Source organism: Anas platyrhynchos, chromosome 2, assembly GCF_047663525.1.
Source record: "Anas platyrhynchos isolate ZD024472 breed Pekin duck chromosome 2, IASCAAS_PekinDuck_T2T, whole genome shotgun sequence".
Lineage (NCBI taxonomy): Eukaryota > Metazoa > Chordata > Aves > Anseriformes > Anatidae > Anas > Anas platyrhynchos.
In genome coordinates this window covers 125,884,808-125,901,979 of record NC_092588.1, presented here as the reverse complement: position 1 = coordinate 125,901,979, position 17,172 = coordinate 125,884,808, and the positions used below count along the sequence as shown (strand labels likewise).

Genomic DNA, 17,172 nt, shown 5'->3' with positions numbered 1-17,172 from the left:
TCCACCAGGGGCCTCTCTATTAAATATTTTAGAATGGATTTGTTTACAAAATTACCTCCTTTTACTCAAACTATAAATTAAAAAACTTGGAATAGTGGAAAAGCACGGAGAAATGGTCACACATGTTAAAACCATATTTTCAGAAATCTCCTTTCAGTAATCATTACACAAAGTCTGTAACTTCTTTGGTGTATAATTTTTGTCTAATAAACTGAAGACAAGAATTTTAAGTCAGGAAGAGAATTTAACATTTGAGATGGTACATATTTTTTTTTGCTAGCGTCTTTACCATCCATCCACTCATAAGGCTGTAAAAGCAAAGAACCCTTCTTACACAGTAGGACATTGAATGTCAAAGCGAAACCTGAAGAAAGATTTGTTTGTCCTTGAGCTTCTCTATTTAAAGCCAATTTTTCCCATTGTATCAGTCAATCAAATAAAATACCTCCTCTTCATAAACTTTGCAAAACCAAACAGATATTCCACAGCAAGGCTCGTCACCTGGCAATATTCAACTTGGCTGTAGCTAATCATTGCAGTTAGAATCCACACCCTGTACTTCTACCCCTCATAACCTGAGTAATGCTATTGACTTTTATTATATTGTTTGAATATGGACTGAAAGACAAGTCATGCATGGATTTGTTAGCATTTCTTTCACACCACACAGTACGTTTCCAGGATCTTCTATTTGTTCACAGTGCATAACACCAGAATCAGAAGCCGACAGGGATGTATTTTGGCTGGAGCATGCAACTGGTTAAAATTGGTAACTCATGGTTGGTTAGTTTAGCTTGAGTGGGAATAGAAAGGTTAAATAACACTGACTGCTACTGGAGCCTGACCAACACCCACAAATTTCTCTGTTCCTCATGGGACTGATGTGATAGCAGTGGATTCTCCCCTGCTAGGAAGATGATGGCTGATGGTAGTAGGAGAGACTTGATGTTCATTTACAGGAAAAATGTGTAACTAAAATTGGAAATCCACACTATTACTAGAGTCAAACAATTGCTGGTGATCACGTTATTATGGTTAATATTACTGTTGTTAAAAATTTGTGCCTCTGAGCCAACGTGTATAAACTGACATATACCGCCTTGCACTGCGGGGAGAAGCAGTGATCATGGAAACCATCTTGTGTGGCAGCACTGGCGGGTTATGTGGGCCCCAGGCAACCAACATCCCTCAGTGCAGATGTGTCTGCAAGCAAGCGGAGATCACCAGGACGATGCTTCCCGACATCAGCGGGGATTTTGGTGCCAGCAGGGCAGCCACAGGGCGGTTGTGAGGTACGTGTGAGGGGACCCAAGGCGGGTTCCCTTCACTGGGGGTCCTGTGCTCGCCATCTTGAGCCTCGCCAAGGCTCTGTCACCGCCACCAACGACAACACCGGCGCTGAGGGGGCCGCAGGTGCCTCGGCCAGCAGGGCTGCGGGTGTCAGGCGCCCGCTGGTTCGTGCTGGGTGGCTGCGGGGGGCGGGAGAGCGGCGGAGCGCGCCCCGCCCGCGGGCGGCCCAACGGCGGCCCCGGCCATGGAGCGGCTGCGGGCGGAGGCGGCGGCGCTGGACGAGTACGCGGAGTACCGCAGGTGGGCGGCCGGGGGGAGCCGCGGCAGAGCCCGGCTGCTGAGGAGAGGGGGCCGGGTAGGCTCTGGCGGCCTCGCCGGCTGGAACTGGGCAGGGCAGTAATAACTCCGTGTCTCGCCGTGGTGTGGAGCGGGGCCAGGGGTGAGCTGCCGGCTGCCCGACCCGTGCCGGGGCTGCAGCGAGCCCTGAGGCTCCCCAGGGGCTGTGCTAACCCAACCGCCTGGGCACGCCTCCTGACGGCTTCAGCAGCAATAAACACAAACTCGTTACGCTGAAACGCGGCTGTTTAGCTGGAGAAAGCGTGCAATAAAGCATCGGAGCGGTGTTTCTTAGCTACGCAGCTACACGCCGAGTCAGGCAGGTGCCCACTTCCCTGACACGCAGGTGAGAGCGGTGTGCTGACACATCGCCCTGCTGTGCTGCCGTGATGTGCAAATCCTCACAGCACGGCCAAAGGATCGCTTGTTTCATACGCTCGAGTGCACCCAGCACATGGTAACTGAAATATTTACAGACATCAGTAAACTATGCTGCAGCGTAGCTAGGTGTTGCAGTCAAGTATAGTTTGCATTTTACAGGTTTTCCTTGTCTTCAGTAGTCTACGGAAATGCAGGGTTTGGATGTTGGTCCAGAGTCCCAGCTATTCGGGGACTGAATTGGGAAGCAGTGGTCATGCAAACAAATGGGCTTGGCAGAGGTGTGGGTGCAGCTCCAATTCCTTTGCAGAAACTCACGTGGTTTTCTTGCAAGCTAGAAGGTAGCTTAGGTGTATTGTTTGCTTCCTTGGTGCTGGCGTTTCCCAAATTACAGTTAAACATTCTTGCTCAGGCTCAGTGAAGATTAGATAATTAATACAAGTCTGCAATACAGACCTGGGTGTAGATGGGTGAAGGGGCTTGCCAGAGACCACTCAAGAAGTTGCTCAAGCAGAGCAGGCTGATTACACAACCCTTGGTGCTGACTGCTTTTTCTGCAGGATAAAAAGCAGCTTCATAGTTTCATAGTTTATTATTTTTTCCATGTATTTTCCTTCTTTTGTTATATTACTAGAATAGTACTATGAAAGACACGATTTTTTGCATTTACGTTAAAAGTACTATTATGTATTATTTGAAAAAAAAAACACTTGAGAAACCTCTTTTTATTTCCTCTTTTTTTTCTTTTTTTAACATGCTTACAGAATTGTAGGTGATGATGATGGAGGAAAAATCTTTACTCCTGAGGAATATGAGGAGTACAAAAGAAAAGTGTTACCCATTCGGTTACAAAACAGGTTGTATGTGAGCTGGAGATCACCAACTGGCATGGACTGTAAGCTTGTTGGACCAGAGACACTGTGCTTTTGTACTCACCGGTAAGCTTCTTGTCTTTTTCTGCACTGATGTGTTTTTCTTAAATTAGGGAAATATAAAAATATTCCAGATTCAATGAAGTACAGCATAGACAAGTTATTTTAAGGTATAAAGGTTCAGAAAATCAGGTTTTAGGTAATAAGATTTTTTAAAAAAATCTAAATCTAAATAACCTTTTTCTGAAATCAGAACAATTTTGTAGTCTTCAATAAATTAATCTTTAAGGCATGAATTATTGTAGATCAGCTTGGTTCTGATAGTGTTATCAAAATGAAACATAAGGATCTGTAATCTTCATACAATGGATGTAAAAGCATCTGATATTCTGTATCTAAATAAAAATTAGTAAGTAGCAGTAATTAAGATAATTACAGATACTTCATCCCAGAACTTGTAAGCTAAGCCCTTCAGTTAGTTTTGTGATAAATACTAACAAGGTTATACAAGTTACTACTTTTGCCTGTTTTAGGTATAAACAACACAAAACGGACTACGAAGTGATTCCCAAGGACCGTCCTATTTGTGTGCCGTGTCGAGTGAGCCGCTGTCAGTGCCAGTCCTATCACTACGTTCCTCTAAACGGCACACAGCCCATCCGCTGTAGATGCAAACACTTTGCTGATCAGCACAGTGCAGCACCTGGATTTTCATGTAATTCTTGTAAGTTACACATCTTTACTGGTAAACTTAACCAGGAGCTGTATTCTCCCCAGAGTACTAGGTCTGCCCTCCGCTGTTAACTGATGCACGTTCCGATTTTTGCAGAAGGATGGGAGATAGGAAGGGTCTTTTCCTGCACAACCTTTTGCACAGGAAGATCTAGAACATCCTTAGTTCTCCAATTTCTGTGAGGGACTGTAAACTTCCTCAATGATTAGGTTAAATACATGGGGAGTCTAACCACCTAAAATCAGGCAGTATGAAAACATCCCATTTGCATTGTGTCCCTTCCACTGCTGCATGCATCTGACTTTTTTGCCTGAATTTGGTAGTTCGAAAGAGAGAAATGCTCATCTCTATTCCTCTTATTGCCTGGTTGAATGTAACATTAGGGTATTTTTTTCTCAACTCAGTAGGAAGTAGGGCACTGTTCCTAAATAGTACTATTGCTAACAGTCTAAGAAAGCAGTTCCCAAAAATGGTGATTGTGGGTCCAGAAATGCAAATGGCAATGAAATTTTAAGCAAAATGTTTGGTAGGCAGTAAGAGGGAGCTTTTTGCTTCACTTGATCGAGAGGCAGCAGTAATTATTAACCACTGAGATTAAATAATTCATAAAGATGTTTTTCTGTGAAACTTCAAATTATGCAAGCTGAAGATTTTTTGTTATAATTCTATAATATTAGTACATTTCTCTCATGAAGTCTGTTTAATGGGCACTGTAAAATAATAATAATCAGCTTTTGCTGGATGAGATGAGAATCATATCCCACAGAATAAACATAAAATATTTATATGACAGCCTTTCAAGAATTTTCTCTAAGTAATGCGTAAGGCTTAAATGCACCATTGGATGATTCAAACGGAACCCTCAGAACAAAACGTTTTTAATGATCATTTACATTATGCACTTTTTGTGGTGTTCCTCAAAAACACCAGGCACTTCTGAGAGCTTCAAAGATTATGCAAAGAAATGCCAAGACTTGCTTCAGTTTTGGACTTGTGTTGTTTTATTGTACTGGCACTAGTCTAGCCCAGTTGTCTAAATGTAATGTGGTAAATAAATTAGAGATGTAATATCAGTAACATTGAAAAAACACTGCTGTTGCACTTTATCTTATCTACTGTGTTCTGTATCAGAGTAAGAACTCAATTGCTAAGGAATGCCCCAAATGAAGTAAACAAACCTTTAACAATTTTAAGAATGTGATTCTTAAGCATATTATACAGGTCTTTCTAAAAAAAAACAAAAAACAAACCTTCCTTGGTGCTCTGCAAAATGAGCTGTAACTGGGGTTGGTTAGAGGCACGTTGTAAATAGATTTGTAATGTAGACCAATATGAACAATGAAACACTTGCAACTCTGCAATTTCTTTTTCCCATCACTGCTCCAGCAGGGCTTTAGTAACGTTTAGTCTTAGCCATAGTTGGGGCAGATCTATTTCTGTACCATGTCTTTCTGAATGTCACTTGCCATTTGTATAACCATTGCAGTTTTATCTAATGGCTATGTAAAACTTTAAAAACAAACAAACAAACAGAGAGAGACAGTCTAATGGTACTCCTGTGTAGCACCTCCTTTGCTGTTACCATAGGTTCTGTTTCATACTGGGATAATTTTGCTAATCTTAAAATTCGTTTAAATTTGATGATTTTTATCATACATTATGATGAGAAGTTTTCTGGCCATGCAGCATTGACACCTGCTGTGCCCAGTTGGAGATAATGCCACCAAAATGCTGGCAGCTTGTCTTTTCTACCCAGTGACAGATTTTTTTTGTTTTTATTTTTCATCAGAGGAGGGAAAGAGAAGGGTGTTACTAATGGCAGTGGACACAGGTTGCAACATAAAAAGTCCAAATAAATATTAGGAAAGAAAAGTTCACTGCAAGGGTAGCCCAGCACTGGCCCATGCTGCCCAGAGAGGCTGTGAAATCTCCATCGCAATTGGAGATTCTCAAAGCTTGACTGGATGAGACCCTGAGACTGCATGACCCTGTGATCTAATCCCCACATTCACGCCTTCTGTTTTATAATGCGTTTTTGTACTGGGATGAAATGAGGCTGTGAAAGGCTTCAGCAAAGAAAGCTGATTACTTTGCCCCAGATCTTGTACAAGCCTCCAGTTTTTGACAATATCAGTTTTGGGAAATACTGTTTTGTCTGCTATGAGGTACAAATTCCATTATCGTCTCACTCATAACATTTATTATTTGTTAATTAGGTTCCAAGTGTTCTGGATTTCACAGTTGCTTTACCTGTGGATGTGGTCAGCCAACATATGCACATGAAACCGTTGTGGAAACTAAACAGGAGCGTTTAGCCCAAGGAAAGCCTGTGGGGCAGGACGTTCCTTACGCTGCTATGGGAGGACTGACTGGTTTTAGCTCACTAGCAGAGGGCTACATGAGGCTTGATGACAGCGGAATAGGTAAGTGCAGCTGACCTGAGATGAAATTTGATTTCTACAACTAGGTATTTTTGAAAAGTAGGCATTCAACATAGACTTTCAGAGTCTGAAGGTGAACTGGATCAATAAGAGTAAGACTTAAAGACAGATTTTTTTTTCTTTTCCAGCAGACCACTGTGACCATCCTGTCCAGTTTCCTGTAGTGAATTATAAAAAATAAAAAAAAATAATAAAAAAATCCATAATTTTGGTGTTCAGCACAGTAGCTTCTCATTGAACTGGAGCATATCTTTTAGAAAGAACTCCGTAACTACTGTTTTCTCTTAATATTTTAATTTTTATTTACATTAATCCTTTAGCCTAATACTGCCGAAGTCTTCCTCAATAAAGTCATAGATTAATAGCTGTTCAGGACAAAAACAAAATAAAAAAAGGACCCTGAAATCTCTCCTGCTCTAAGTTTTTGTGTCATGTAGTAATGAACTCATTTTATCCTGACTGTTTTATTTATTATTTCCTTACACACACCATTTCTTTCTCAAGTTCTGATCTGCTTTCATGGGTTTGAAGTTTAGAAACTATAGCATAGCAGTAGAAAGTAAAGAACCAAAGTTTTTAATTTCTTTTGAAGCAATTTTCTGTAGCATTTTTCTTAACTCATGTTTATTTGGTCTGCACAGAGTGTTCATAGGAATCTGTACCTTTGTTTTGACACCATCATGTATATTTTCAATGCACCTTGCAAAGTGATTTTTTTTTTTTCATTCAACTCATTATTTAACAGGGGCTCCTTCTGCTGAACTTCTAGAATCCCCTGTAACCAGCATGGATCATCCATTTCTAAAAGCATTTGAGGGACCTTCTAGTTCTGCTCAAACCATCTCACAGATAGCAGGTGATAAATTAGTAGGATAATACTTCTTTCACCATAAGTATATCATATAAAATTATTTGGTTCTATTAATGACTTTTAATATGTTTAGGGATAAAAATTAAAGGTAAATATTAAAATGAGTGTTGAAGCCTAATTTAAAGATAGTATAATTCTCCTGTCCTAGAAGTGCTTAGAATAACTATGTTTTTACTGCTTGTTATTTTGGTCACGATGTGCTTTTTAAGTAAAATATATATGTATTTAGTATTTTGTGTCTTCCCTATTAATGGTGTCACTTATTTGTTGGATACATTTTTTGTTTGTTTGTTTGTTTTAATTTTGATTCCTACTAGAAGCTCATATCTGAGTAGTACAGATTCAGTTCAATCCTGAGAAACTGCCTTCTGCTAGAAAGTCTTATGCATGGAATTAGGGATCGGTTATGCTTACTTTATGTCTCTTATTTAGTGTAAATATTAAGCAATTAATATCACTGTTGAACTCCTTCAAGTCTGCTTATCACAGCTGCAGTTCTTAGAGTAAAGGGGATGGATGCTCTTTAGTTGCAGTTGCCACGGTTTGTTACTTGTCTATAAAGGTGTTTTACTACATTACTACATCGATTCTGACTTCTCATTTTTAAATGTTTTCCAAAGTGTTTTCCAAATGTTAAAAATAGCTATTGGAATATAGGGCTTTTTCCACTTCAGGTTGTTCTACTGCTACAATGCAAGTTTCTCATGAAGGGCGTTCAGAAGAAGATGACATGGCTTATTTTGAAAAACGTTACCAGGAACGGGCAAGTTACCACATTTACTGCTTAATTTAAATATATTTTCACAAAAAGATGGGCAACAAAGATGAACATATGATTTAAGTGGCATATAAATGCATTATATCATCTGTTCTCATCCTGAGAAAAACAAGCGCATTAAATGGAGATTTGAAATACAGTTATGTGCTATTTATTGTAGGTTTTTAGACGTCAGTTACTTTCTGGGATGGTATTTACCTTAACTGGGCATATTTTTATTTCCTTAACTCTCTGTTACGTAAAAACAAAGTATTTTACTGTGTGAGAAAAACAAACAACAAAACAGACTCACTGTAAGTCCCATGTAACATTTAGGGATGTGTGTTTACTATGTCACTTAAAAACTTTCTCATGCTTTTTTCCTTACTGTAGGAATGTCTGGGTAGTTGTGCTAAATCGGGTGTAGATGACCTGAATCACCCCCTCAGAGGTGCCTCTTCCAATGCACCGACTGTATTTTAACTTCAAATGCCCTGCACTTTTACCTAGATGCTTAAATACCTATTTGTTCCCTACATTAGCTTCTTAGCTCCACCATCTTAGCTGGAAGCACGTTTTTACTGTTTATGAATTCGTTTGTAAAGAGATGTTGCAGAACTAACTATCTAACTCTTAAAAGCTTAATTACTGTTACTCTTGCTCCTTGCAAAAAGGTGTGTTTGTTAATGAGAAAGCTGTGCTAATTTGTGAAATTTTAAATAATTTGATTTATTTTGGAAATCATCTCAGAATGTGGTAAATTGTTGTAAATATAGAAAAAAAGGTATCATTTCATAGGAGAAAACGTTACTGTTAAATCTAAATTACTAGAATTTTTCTCCCCCTAGGATTTTGGACACTGAGACATTGAGATAAAGGTTTAGCATCTAGCTCAGCTTCAAACTTTCTTTGTGATTTTGTGCATGCTGGTTGGTCTTACTGTGTCTGTTACACATCTAGAATAAAACACCTTTAACTTTCATTGAGATAAAGATTAAACCATGAACATTTGTGAGGCACTTTGGCCTTGAGGGATACATAAATACCTTCACTGCCATTATCAGAGATAAAGGCAGCCTTGGTATGAAGAGGGGAGTAGCTGCAGGGCTATAGAAGTGCTCCTTTGTCACATGATGCAAAAGTGAGCAGTTCTGGGTTGGGCTAATAATAATCTGTAGCTCTCTCTATCTCATAAATTACTCTGGTAAATTTTTGACTGACTGTAGAGGTTTAATATCGCATTGTTAGTCTACCTGCAAATTAACTTGAACCACTGTTGTCTTTCTTTGTTACAGCTGAAAAAGGAGAAGGCTGCTAAACAAACAGAAAAAAGTCCAGTGAGATCAAAGAAGCCATGAGATTAATGAAGAAATACTGATTAGGTGCAACAGTGTCAATTACTGTATTGAAGAGTATTTTTCTCTGCACCTGCTTTTACTTCATTTCTTTATTTGGCTTTGTTCTATTGCTGAAATTGATTTTTAATTAACTTCTAATAAAATTGGCACTTTGATTAAAGAGTTTCTAGTCTCTGGAATTGTTATGTAGATACTCCTTTGAAAATGGAAAATCATATTTCCAGGTTTACTGAACTGTTATTTAAGTACTGAGAGCATAAGAACGTTTTAAAGTATTACATTGTAATAGGGTAAAGAAAATATATGTCCATTCTTAGACTTTTATGACGCCATTTATTTATAGAATCCTTATATCTTTTTTTCATGGATTTTTAATGGTTGGGTTTGTTCTGTTAATATTGGCATTTTAATCTTAATATATTTTTTTTTCCATTTCTGTTGGTTTAATTTCTTTTGCATAAAATTCAAACGTACCTTTTGTCTGTCACACTTCTCTAGGCTCTGTTCTTGCCAATGTATAAGTAGTTGTTACACATGAAATTCTGTATGTCTGTGAAACTATTGTCACACGTACTTACTAGGTACTTTAAAGGGTTTTGCTGCCTGCTTTATCCCAGATTTCTATAGTGATTCTGTACCATTCTGGTGATTCTGTTTGTCTGATACTATTGTAACAGTGACTTCATTACAATGAACTTTTGAAAACATTACATGGAAATTTACATGCTATTTACTGCACATAAGCAAACAGTTATACATTATTTGATATAAACTTCCTTAGCCAACAGATTTTCTTTCATCATGTCTGATCCAATACAGAGTCCCTCAAGATGGGAGACGTCCTTTTATTTTCTTTGTACACGTTCACAGCTCTGGCAGCAAATATTGTATTAAAGGTTGTGGGCATTTGTGTGAAAATGTAAAATTTGGCAACTTTGTGTGATGTTTTAAATCTGTGAAGCAGCATAGAACAGAGTGAGTGCCTGGCTGAGCCTGGCTTGGAATTAGGAGGCAAAAACAGTGCCTGAGTCCATTTTGCTAGGCTCCCTTGAAAACAGGAAAGTGTAAGTCAGTTTGTCCTTAAAAGTACTTGAAGATGTCTCTTGAAGACTTTCTAGGTGGTATGTGTGTACTGAGACTTTATAGCATGGGTTGGGAGAAACTTTAAAAGGTTTGATTCCTGTCAGAGAACTGATGCCACTGTGATGCCTCTGTGTGCCTTATTGGCAGAGGAAATGAGGTGAGTTGAATGCATTTAGGTAACTTGCTTTTTTTGTTCAAATAGCAGCTGTGGGAAAGAAGGCAGGCTCTTCTTTCACGTGGCTGATGGGAGTGTGAAGGGAATAAGGATTGCCCAAATTCAATCAGGAGCAGCAGTCATTTACCTTCACTTAACTCTGAACTATGCAGCCATTCACTACCAGTGATGCCAATCAGAGAGATTGGTCTGTAATCTTAATTTAGATAAACAATACATCGAAGTGTATACTGAATGTTTAAAAAAAGTACCTTTACTGTTAAATTCAACACGGTTACATACTGCTTTATCTTAATAAATAAAAATACTAATTTGAGCTCCCTCTTCTGGTTTTAATAAGCAATTGTTTCTGTAGATGTATTTAGTCTCAAGCAAATGGGAATTTCACGGTAGAATTACAAGAAACCGAAAAACGGAGATTAAAATTTATAAAAAAAAAAAAAAAAAGTAAATATAGAAAAAATATTTTGATTTCAGTCCTCCAAGAGATTATTGCAAAGTAAACAGAGGACGTTTATTCCAATAATTTCATACTTATCCCCTATTTATTTCCACTTTTAGGAAATAACTTGTACTTTTATTAACTTTTAAAATTAAAAATACTTGCCAGTTTTAAATGCTTGCTTTCCCCAAATCCAGTCACACTAAACTATACTTCAGTCACCATGAACTGTTTTTTATTAAAGTTAATCTTTTAAAACCTTACTCAGTGCTTAAACATATTTAATGTTTCCATCTAAATGACACTACAAAATTACTACATTTATTTCATAATAACTCTTTGTAGCTGGAAAACGATTGAGAAAATATCATCTGCAATAAATATTGCTTAGGTGTTCGGATCACTTTTTACCCATATTGATGACTTCTAAGTAAAAAAAAAAATATGGTTTGTTTTTAGAAGGCTTACTTTTGACTTCTTGGTACTACTTGTGTAGAACTTTTTGCAGGATTTGTATTACTTATACATGAAAAAATCAGTAGAATATATTTTAAAACATTGTTGGCTGTGAAAACTGGAGACAGAAGTCATGTCCTGAGTGTAATTTGCAGACTTAACCAGAACTTCTCTTATTTAAAGTAACCAAACAAAAATTATCCTGAAAAATATCATTTTGAAGGATTGAAATTGTAACCTCCAATTCCACTGAAAAATCTCTCCGTACTTCTATTAAAACAATATTTATATATATATTTATATATACATTTTGGTAAAAGAGACCAGATGCCAAAGTGTTTGCCATTGCCATTGATCATTATATAAAAAGTTGTTTAACATGTAGTTGTTGGTGATCTGTTTTCTTGAGAGCAGCCATGAACTTTGAACATAACATCCTGGGATGGCTAAATTATCAGTTCATCTGTACAATTTGTGGGCAATATCTGCTGTTCAGCCAGACACATTAACCATTCCTGACTCTAATCAAGAAATGTGGCACGAGAAAAATGTTTTTGGGGTTTTGTCACAGAGTGCTCTAAAATATTAAAGGGTAATTGCATGGGTCTTAGGCAACATTTATGCACTTTCCATGTTTTAAATAGTTGGCTTTCAGAGGAATTATTTGCCATTATAACATTCAAGAGTAGAGACCACATATTCATCTTCTGAAAAGACTTAGGCGTAAGATGGCTATTCGTAGAAGTAAACACTGATCAGTGATCCCAGGGAAGGAGCTCCACCTGATGCTGCGCTCCCGATACTAGTTATAAAATGTGTGTCTTTCTCAGGTCTGGGAGGAAGGGCAGCGCGTAAATTGACAGCCAATTAACAGCACCAGCACAGAACCGCTTTGTCAAGCTGCCACACCTCTGATCAGCCCGGCCACCACAGCCCTTTAGGGCCCCCAAACGCCCCCGGGGGTGGACGAGGCACCCGGGCACCGCCCTACGCCCCCTCAGCGGGCCGGGGCCGCCATTTCACGGCCCGGGGCTGGCGGCGGGCGCATGCGCGGTGGCGGCGGAGGCACGTGTGGCCTCGGCAGGGCCCGGCCACCTCGGGTAGCGCCGGGCTGGGGGAGGTGGGGCTCTGCTCTGTGGCGCTTCCTCGCGGATTAAAAACCGCGTTTTTAGCAAAGAAAAGGGGCTCTGACGCGTTGGTGGCGCTGGTGGGGAGTTGGGGCAAGTGGTGGGAGAGCAGGAAGGGGTGGGGGGCGTGGTGGGGAGCGCTGGAGCAGGGTTTGGGGTTGCTGTGGGGTGCGGAGTCTCATTTTTGACCTGTGAAAGGCTCCGGGGCAGGGTCTGCGAGGAGCATCCCAAGGGGTGTGGTGGTGTCTCAGGACCTGCTGTCATGGATGGAGATGCAGAGTGCAGCAAAGGTAATGCGAGGTTTCTTTTAAAAACAAACAAACAAAAAACACCAACAGCATAATCTTACATTCAGGAGTAACTTAAATCTTCCTTACCGTGTCTTTTTTCTCCCTCAAGTTGAAGATGTTGTGGGCTGCCACGTTGAAGATGCCATAACGTTTTGGGCACAGGTGAATTTCAAGAGCTGCTTGGTTTTAATCAAGTGCTTCATCTTACTTGTCCCCTATGGCGAGTTTCTGTGGAAGTGAGAACTGGTAGTGTTTGTCTTAAAAAAAAAACATTAATTTAGATCTCAGAATCCAAGTACTGTACTACTTTAAACTGAATTTGGCTACTTCATCTTTCCTAAAGCATGAAAGGGAATTGCTTATCCATCCATTTGAGTTGTAGCTGGATTTTCACATGTACTTTGGGGTAGTGTGTGGGGGAAGAGTAGTTTTCATTAATTGATGTGGCAGAGAGAAGGGGAAATCTAGAAGGAGCCCCTAGGGTTGTCTTTTCTGTTTGGTCTGCTGGCTGTAGAGCTGTAACTGGTGTATGTTTTGTGGCGCTGCCTAGCTTGGAGCCAGTCACAGGAGGTGCTGCTGTTTACCTTATTGATAATACGGATTAGGGCAGAGAGACCAAGCTTTGCTTGCTCTGCCTATGTAACACCTCCTTTTTTATTAAAAAAAAAAAAGTTGATTTTTTAAATTGAAATATAATAATGATGGTTCATTTTCCTTTGGGTTCATACCCTAGGATTCTGAGACTCAGTTATGGTGTCTTATTTAGCATTGTAAGGTGTGAAAGTTAAGAGTGGGCTTTTGAGGACAACAGAATATTTACTTGCATTAATGCTTTGTTTCCTGCTCTGAGCTCTGGATTCTTTGCTTTGAATTGCAAGTAGGATGACATCTAATAAATGTCATGTTACTGGAACTGACAGTCTTACAGTGAGTAGTTCAGATAACAAGTTGTAATGGGAAAGAATCTGTTGCTTTTTAGCTGAACCAAGCCCAAGTTTTGCAAATCAGGAAAATGAGGGGTATGCCAAAGCTGATGTCTTCTAGTATTATGAAGGAAAAGAACACCAAACACATACTAAAATTTGCGAGGCAGGATTGATAAATAAGATCTGCATACTTCCTGCGAATCAGGTCATTAAACTGTTAAAAATGTTCCTGTGAACTATTTCTCTGGGTATGTTACCTGCCTCTCATTCATTTATTTTTGGAAGAAAATGAGAGCAGGCTTGCAAATTCAACTAAAATCACGAAGATCGAAAGCTTAAGGTGGGGCGTTACTTGTCTCAACAGCAGTGCAACTGTTTTGATTTAATTTTTGGCTGTTGTAAGCCATCAAGCAGCTATTAAAAGTGACAGTTAATAACTCAAGCCCTCTCTCCACACTTCTTAGGGTATCAGTAGATGTAATGACCTCTTGAAATTAAGTTGTGCGCTGGCAGAAGCTTGTCCTCGGGCTAATGCAATTTTTGGCAAGCCTGATTTTAGCAAGGTACGTAGGCTGAGTGTGTGCAGAGTTTGTTTTCTGCCTGAATGTAAAAGCTTTAATTTTGTGCAGCTATTTTCTCTGGTATTTTCTTAATCTTTAATTATGTTGTGGGTCATATTCTCTCAAATATTTAAGAACTGCTGGCTTTCCTAAAGAAAATGCTTGGTTTGTATGAGCAAGTCTTATTTCTTTCTGCTCTCCAGACTTCAATTAAATTATGGACACATATATAATTAAATATAACATTTCTTGTAGTATTTTGTGAGTGGTTTTATATAAAATGTTGAATTCTTGTGTTATCTAGTGTATGTTACGGGTTATCTTTAACTAGAGAGCACTACTTTTTCAGATACATGATTTGTTGTTCCATCTCAGAATTGTGGGAGATCCTATGAAAACCTGTAGTATTTAGCAGGCTAAGCAAAGTGCTCTTAAGAAGACCTCATATAACTGCTACTAAATATGTTAAGCCTGCAAAGAGTGGTAGTAACTTCCGTATTTGTGTGAACTTCTGATGGCCTACTGCAAAATACGGTTTAAATAAAAGACTTTATCTTTGAACTGTTTGTGTGCAGGTAGATGACCTGCATTCCTCTTGAAAAGGAAGAAAACGCATCAACAGTAAACTCAGCACATTTGTGGGGTTCCTGACATGTTCCTTTGTTTGGCTTACTAAGCTGGCAATGCCAGTAAAATTTTGTAGCTATACATTTGTAGAAAAATGCATACATGAACATGCTGTGCAAAATATTGATATTTTTCAAGTTATAAGGTATTCTTCACATTATTGTTTGTGGAGTAGAGGAGTATATTTTTGAAGCAGCTAGCATATGCTGTTGTGAGAGATAGGTTACCATGCATTACTTTGTTTTCATGCTGCTGTTCGGGGAATTTTAGAAGTGTGAAAACGAGATTTGTAATGTATTATGAATATCATCTTGAGGTATGCTTATGTTTTCAGAATGCAATTCCTGATCTTTTTTTCCTAATTTTCAGATTTATGGTGGGTGTTTTTCTGAAGACAGATGTTGGTACAGATGTATGGTACAGCAAGTGATCAACAATGAAAAGGCAGGAAATATATTTTTACTGTTGTTACTTGTTTATCAGCTCTCCATGCAGGAGGATGGAAATAAATGCAACTCATCCCTCTTTGTTTTAACCTTGCTGTCTGAGTAAATTTTAAAAACAGTGAATATGCACGTATGACGCAGATTAAAGTGACCTGTGGTTTTGGAAGTTGCTGATAGGAGTACTGAAAAAAACTGATATAGTTGCAAAGTGCCATTTGTATGTCTTGAAAAAGATTCACAAGTGATAGTTAATTTTGTTAAGCAATGCTCTTTAATTTCAGACTTCTGAGATGTGAAAATAGCAGTCTTTGTGTGACATGTTAGCACTGATGCAAATGCACTGAAAGGGTTGCTCATCAGTTTCAGGTGACTGACACAGACGGCTAATAGTTCCTATTTAAAATGATAATTCCTGAACACGCTGGTTGGTTTGCAAACATTAGATTGCCTGAAAGATTTTGTTTTTAGGCAGATGCCAAGTTGTGTGTTCTTTCTGACTTCGTTCCCTTTCTCTGAAGGGTATGCTAGGCTTAGTATAGAGGGTTCTGGTCTCTGCCTCAAATGTAGTACTTGCATTGTGCACGTTTGTTAAGATGCTTACATTTTAGCTTTCACCACACGTTTCTGTAGGAGGTTCATGTTGTAGCCTCTGCTTATTTACATTTTATATTGTTGTTGCAGTGTCAGGTATTATACATTGACTATGGAAATTCAGAGGTTCTTAATAGATCAGAAATAGTTGAAATCCCAGCAAACTTACAATGTCCGAGCGTTGCCAAGAAGTACAGGCTGTGGGGACTGCGGATACCAGCTGACCAGAACTTAAACACATTTGACCAGGTGAGTGACAGATTTTGAAGCATTGAGACGATGTGCCTTGTAATAGATGATGCCAGATACCAGCATGCTGTCACCAGGAGGAGTTCTTGAAGAGATGGGGGTTTAACCATGATAACAGGGCATGCTGTGAAGCGCTGCCTGATCTCTTGCCCTGATCGTATTCCAAAAACAAAAAGCGTTTTGTTAAAAATCAGTTCAGAATGTGCTGGGAGGTGACCTTAGAATATGCTTCTACAGTTTTGCAGGCTCAGGAGCTGATGCCAACAGAACTGATAAAAGCTCAACACCCTTGGTCTAGTTTTACTAGTGATGGTCTCCTTTTCCTGGTCACCACTCATTTTCCAGTGTTGAAGTTACGCTTCTTCAGGCTTGTTGCTGGTACTGCCCACGCTTCACCAGCTGGTGACTTGAGAGCAGCAGTTGCCAGAAGAGCTGGACCGGCTGGCCTGCTTGCCTTGTCATATCCCCGTGCCATTCAGAGGACATCCCAAGTCCCAGTGTGTATCGTTTCCTCCCCTGTGGTGCCGTTGGCTTTGCTTAACATGCTTACGACAGGTGGAAATCTGTTATTGCTTCCCTGTTTTTCACCAGTTCTTGTTACCTGAGATAAAGCTTTCTTTGCTAGCTCAGTGTTGTTTGAAATTATACCCCTTTCCTGCCTCCAGCCTCTTCCCTTCTTAATTTTAAGCAAAACCAGCAGGTGTTCAGAAGTAGTTGAGCAGAAGGGAAAAACCCTCTTGGTAAAAAGCTAACTTTCTGCCAGATGCTGTTTGAAGGTCTTGAGTGTATTCCCCAGTCTTTCAAAGCTGCTGTGCTTTGTTATTACTGATGAAAATGACAGCTTCAATTCTGGCATTTCCTGATCTCTGAATGAGTGGTTTCAGTAAGGTAGATTTCAAGAAGGTAGGTGCACATAGTAATTTACTTGTTGCTTTCTTCTCTTCCAGCCTCTGGACCGTGTATTGAAAGGCTGTTAAACAATGTAATTCAAATATCTTTCCACATTATTTTTATGCTGCTGTTCAATAGTTGGTCTTGTATCCTTTAAAAGACTTGAATAACCCTATGTTGCCAGCTTCCTTTGAGAGTTGGTGGGTCTTTGGACTCGTCACCTATAAATGACGCTGAATTCTTTGGAGTTGAGTGTTGAGGGAGTTTTGCTGT

The 17,172-nt window shown here is 39.3% G+C and overlaps 2 protein-coding genes across 5 annotated transcripts in view; both read left to right on the top strand.

Moving 5' to 3' along the window:
* The first annotated feature begins 810 nt into the window (after positions 1-810).
* Positions 811-10,610, top strand: FAM221A (family with sequence similarity 221 member A). 3 transcript variants are annotated; one of them, XM_013100528.5, is made up of 7 exons: positions 811-1,292; positions 2,769-2,942; positions 3,410-3,600; positions 5,826-6,032; positions 6,796-6,906; positions 7,596-7,684; positions 8,974-10,610. In XM_013100528.5, exons 1-7 carry the CDS (start codon positions 1,162-1,164, stop codon positions 9,034-9,036), a joined length of 966 nt encoding a protein of 321 aa, XP_012955982.4. In that variant the 5' UTR covers positions 811-1,161; the 3' UTR covers positions 9,037-10,610. The 3 variants fall into 3 exon arrangements, with proteins under 3 accessions (XP_012955982.4, XP_027306742.1, XP_071889646.1); XM_027450941.3 differs by lacking the exon at positions 811-1,292 and adding an exon at positions 1,348-1,590; XM_072033545.1 differs by lacking the exon at positions 811-1,292 and adding an exon at positions 2,194-2,345.
* Positions 10,611-12,116: 1,506 nt separating this feature from the next.
* STK31 (serine/threonine kinase 31) overlaps positions 12,117-17,172 on the top strand; it is a 35,824-nt gene continuing 30,768 nt past the window's right edge. The window contains exons 1-6 of one of the 2 annotated variants that reach the window (XM_038175395.2): positions 12,117-12,312; positions 12,518-12,609; positions 12,719-12,771; positions 14,000-14,098; positions 15,092-15,166; positions 15,850-16,008. In XM_038175395.2, the coding sequence (XP_038031323.2) occupies positions 12,239-12,312; positions 12,518-12,609; positions 12,719-12,771; positions 14,000-14,098; positions 15,092-15,166; positions 15,850-16,008 (552 nt within the window). In that variant the 5' untranslated portion in view covers positions 12,117-12,238. The remainder of the gene's footprint in view (positions 12,313-12,517; positions 12,610-12,718; positions 12,772-13,999; positions 14,099-15,091; positions 15,167-15,849; positions 16,009-17,172) is intronic. The other variant, XM_038175396.2, reaches the window with a different exon arrangement.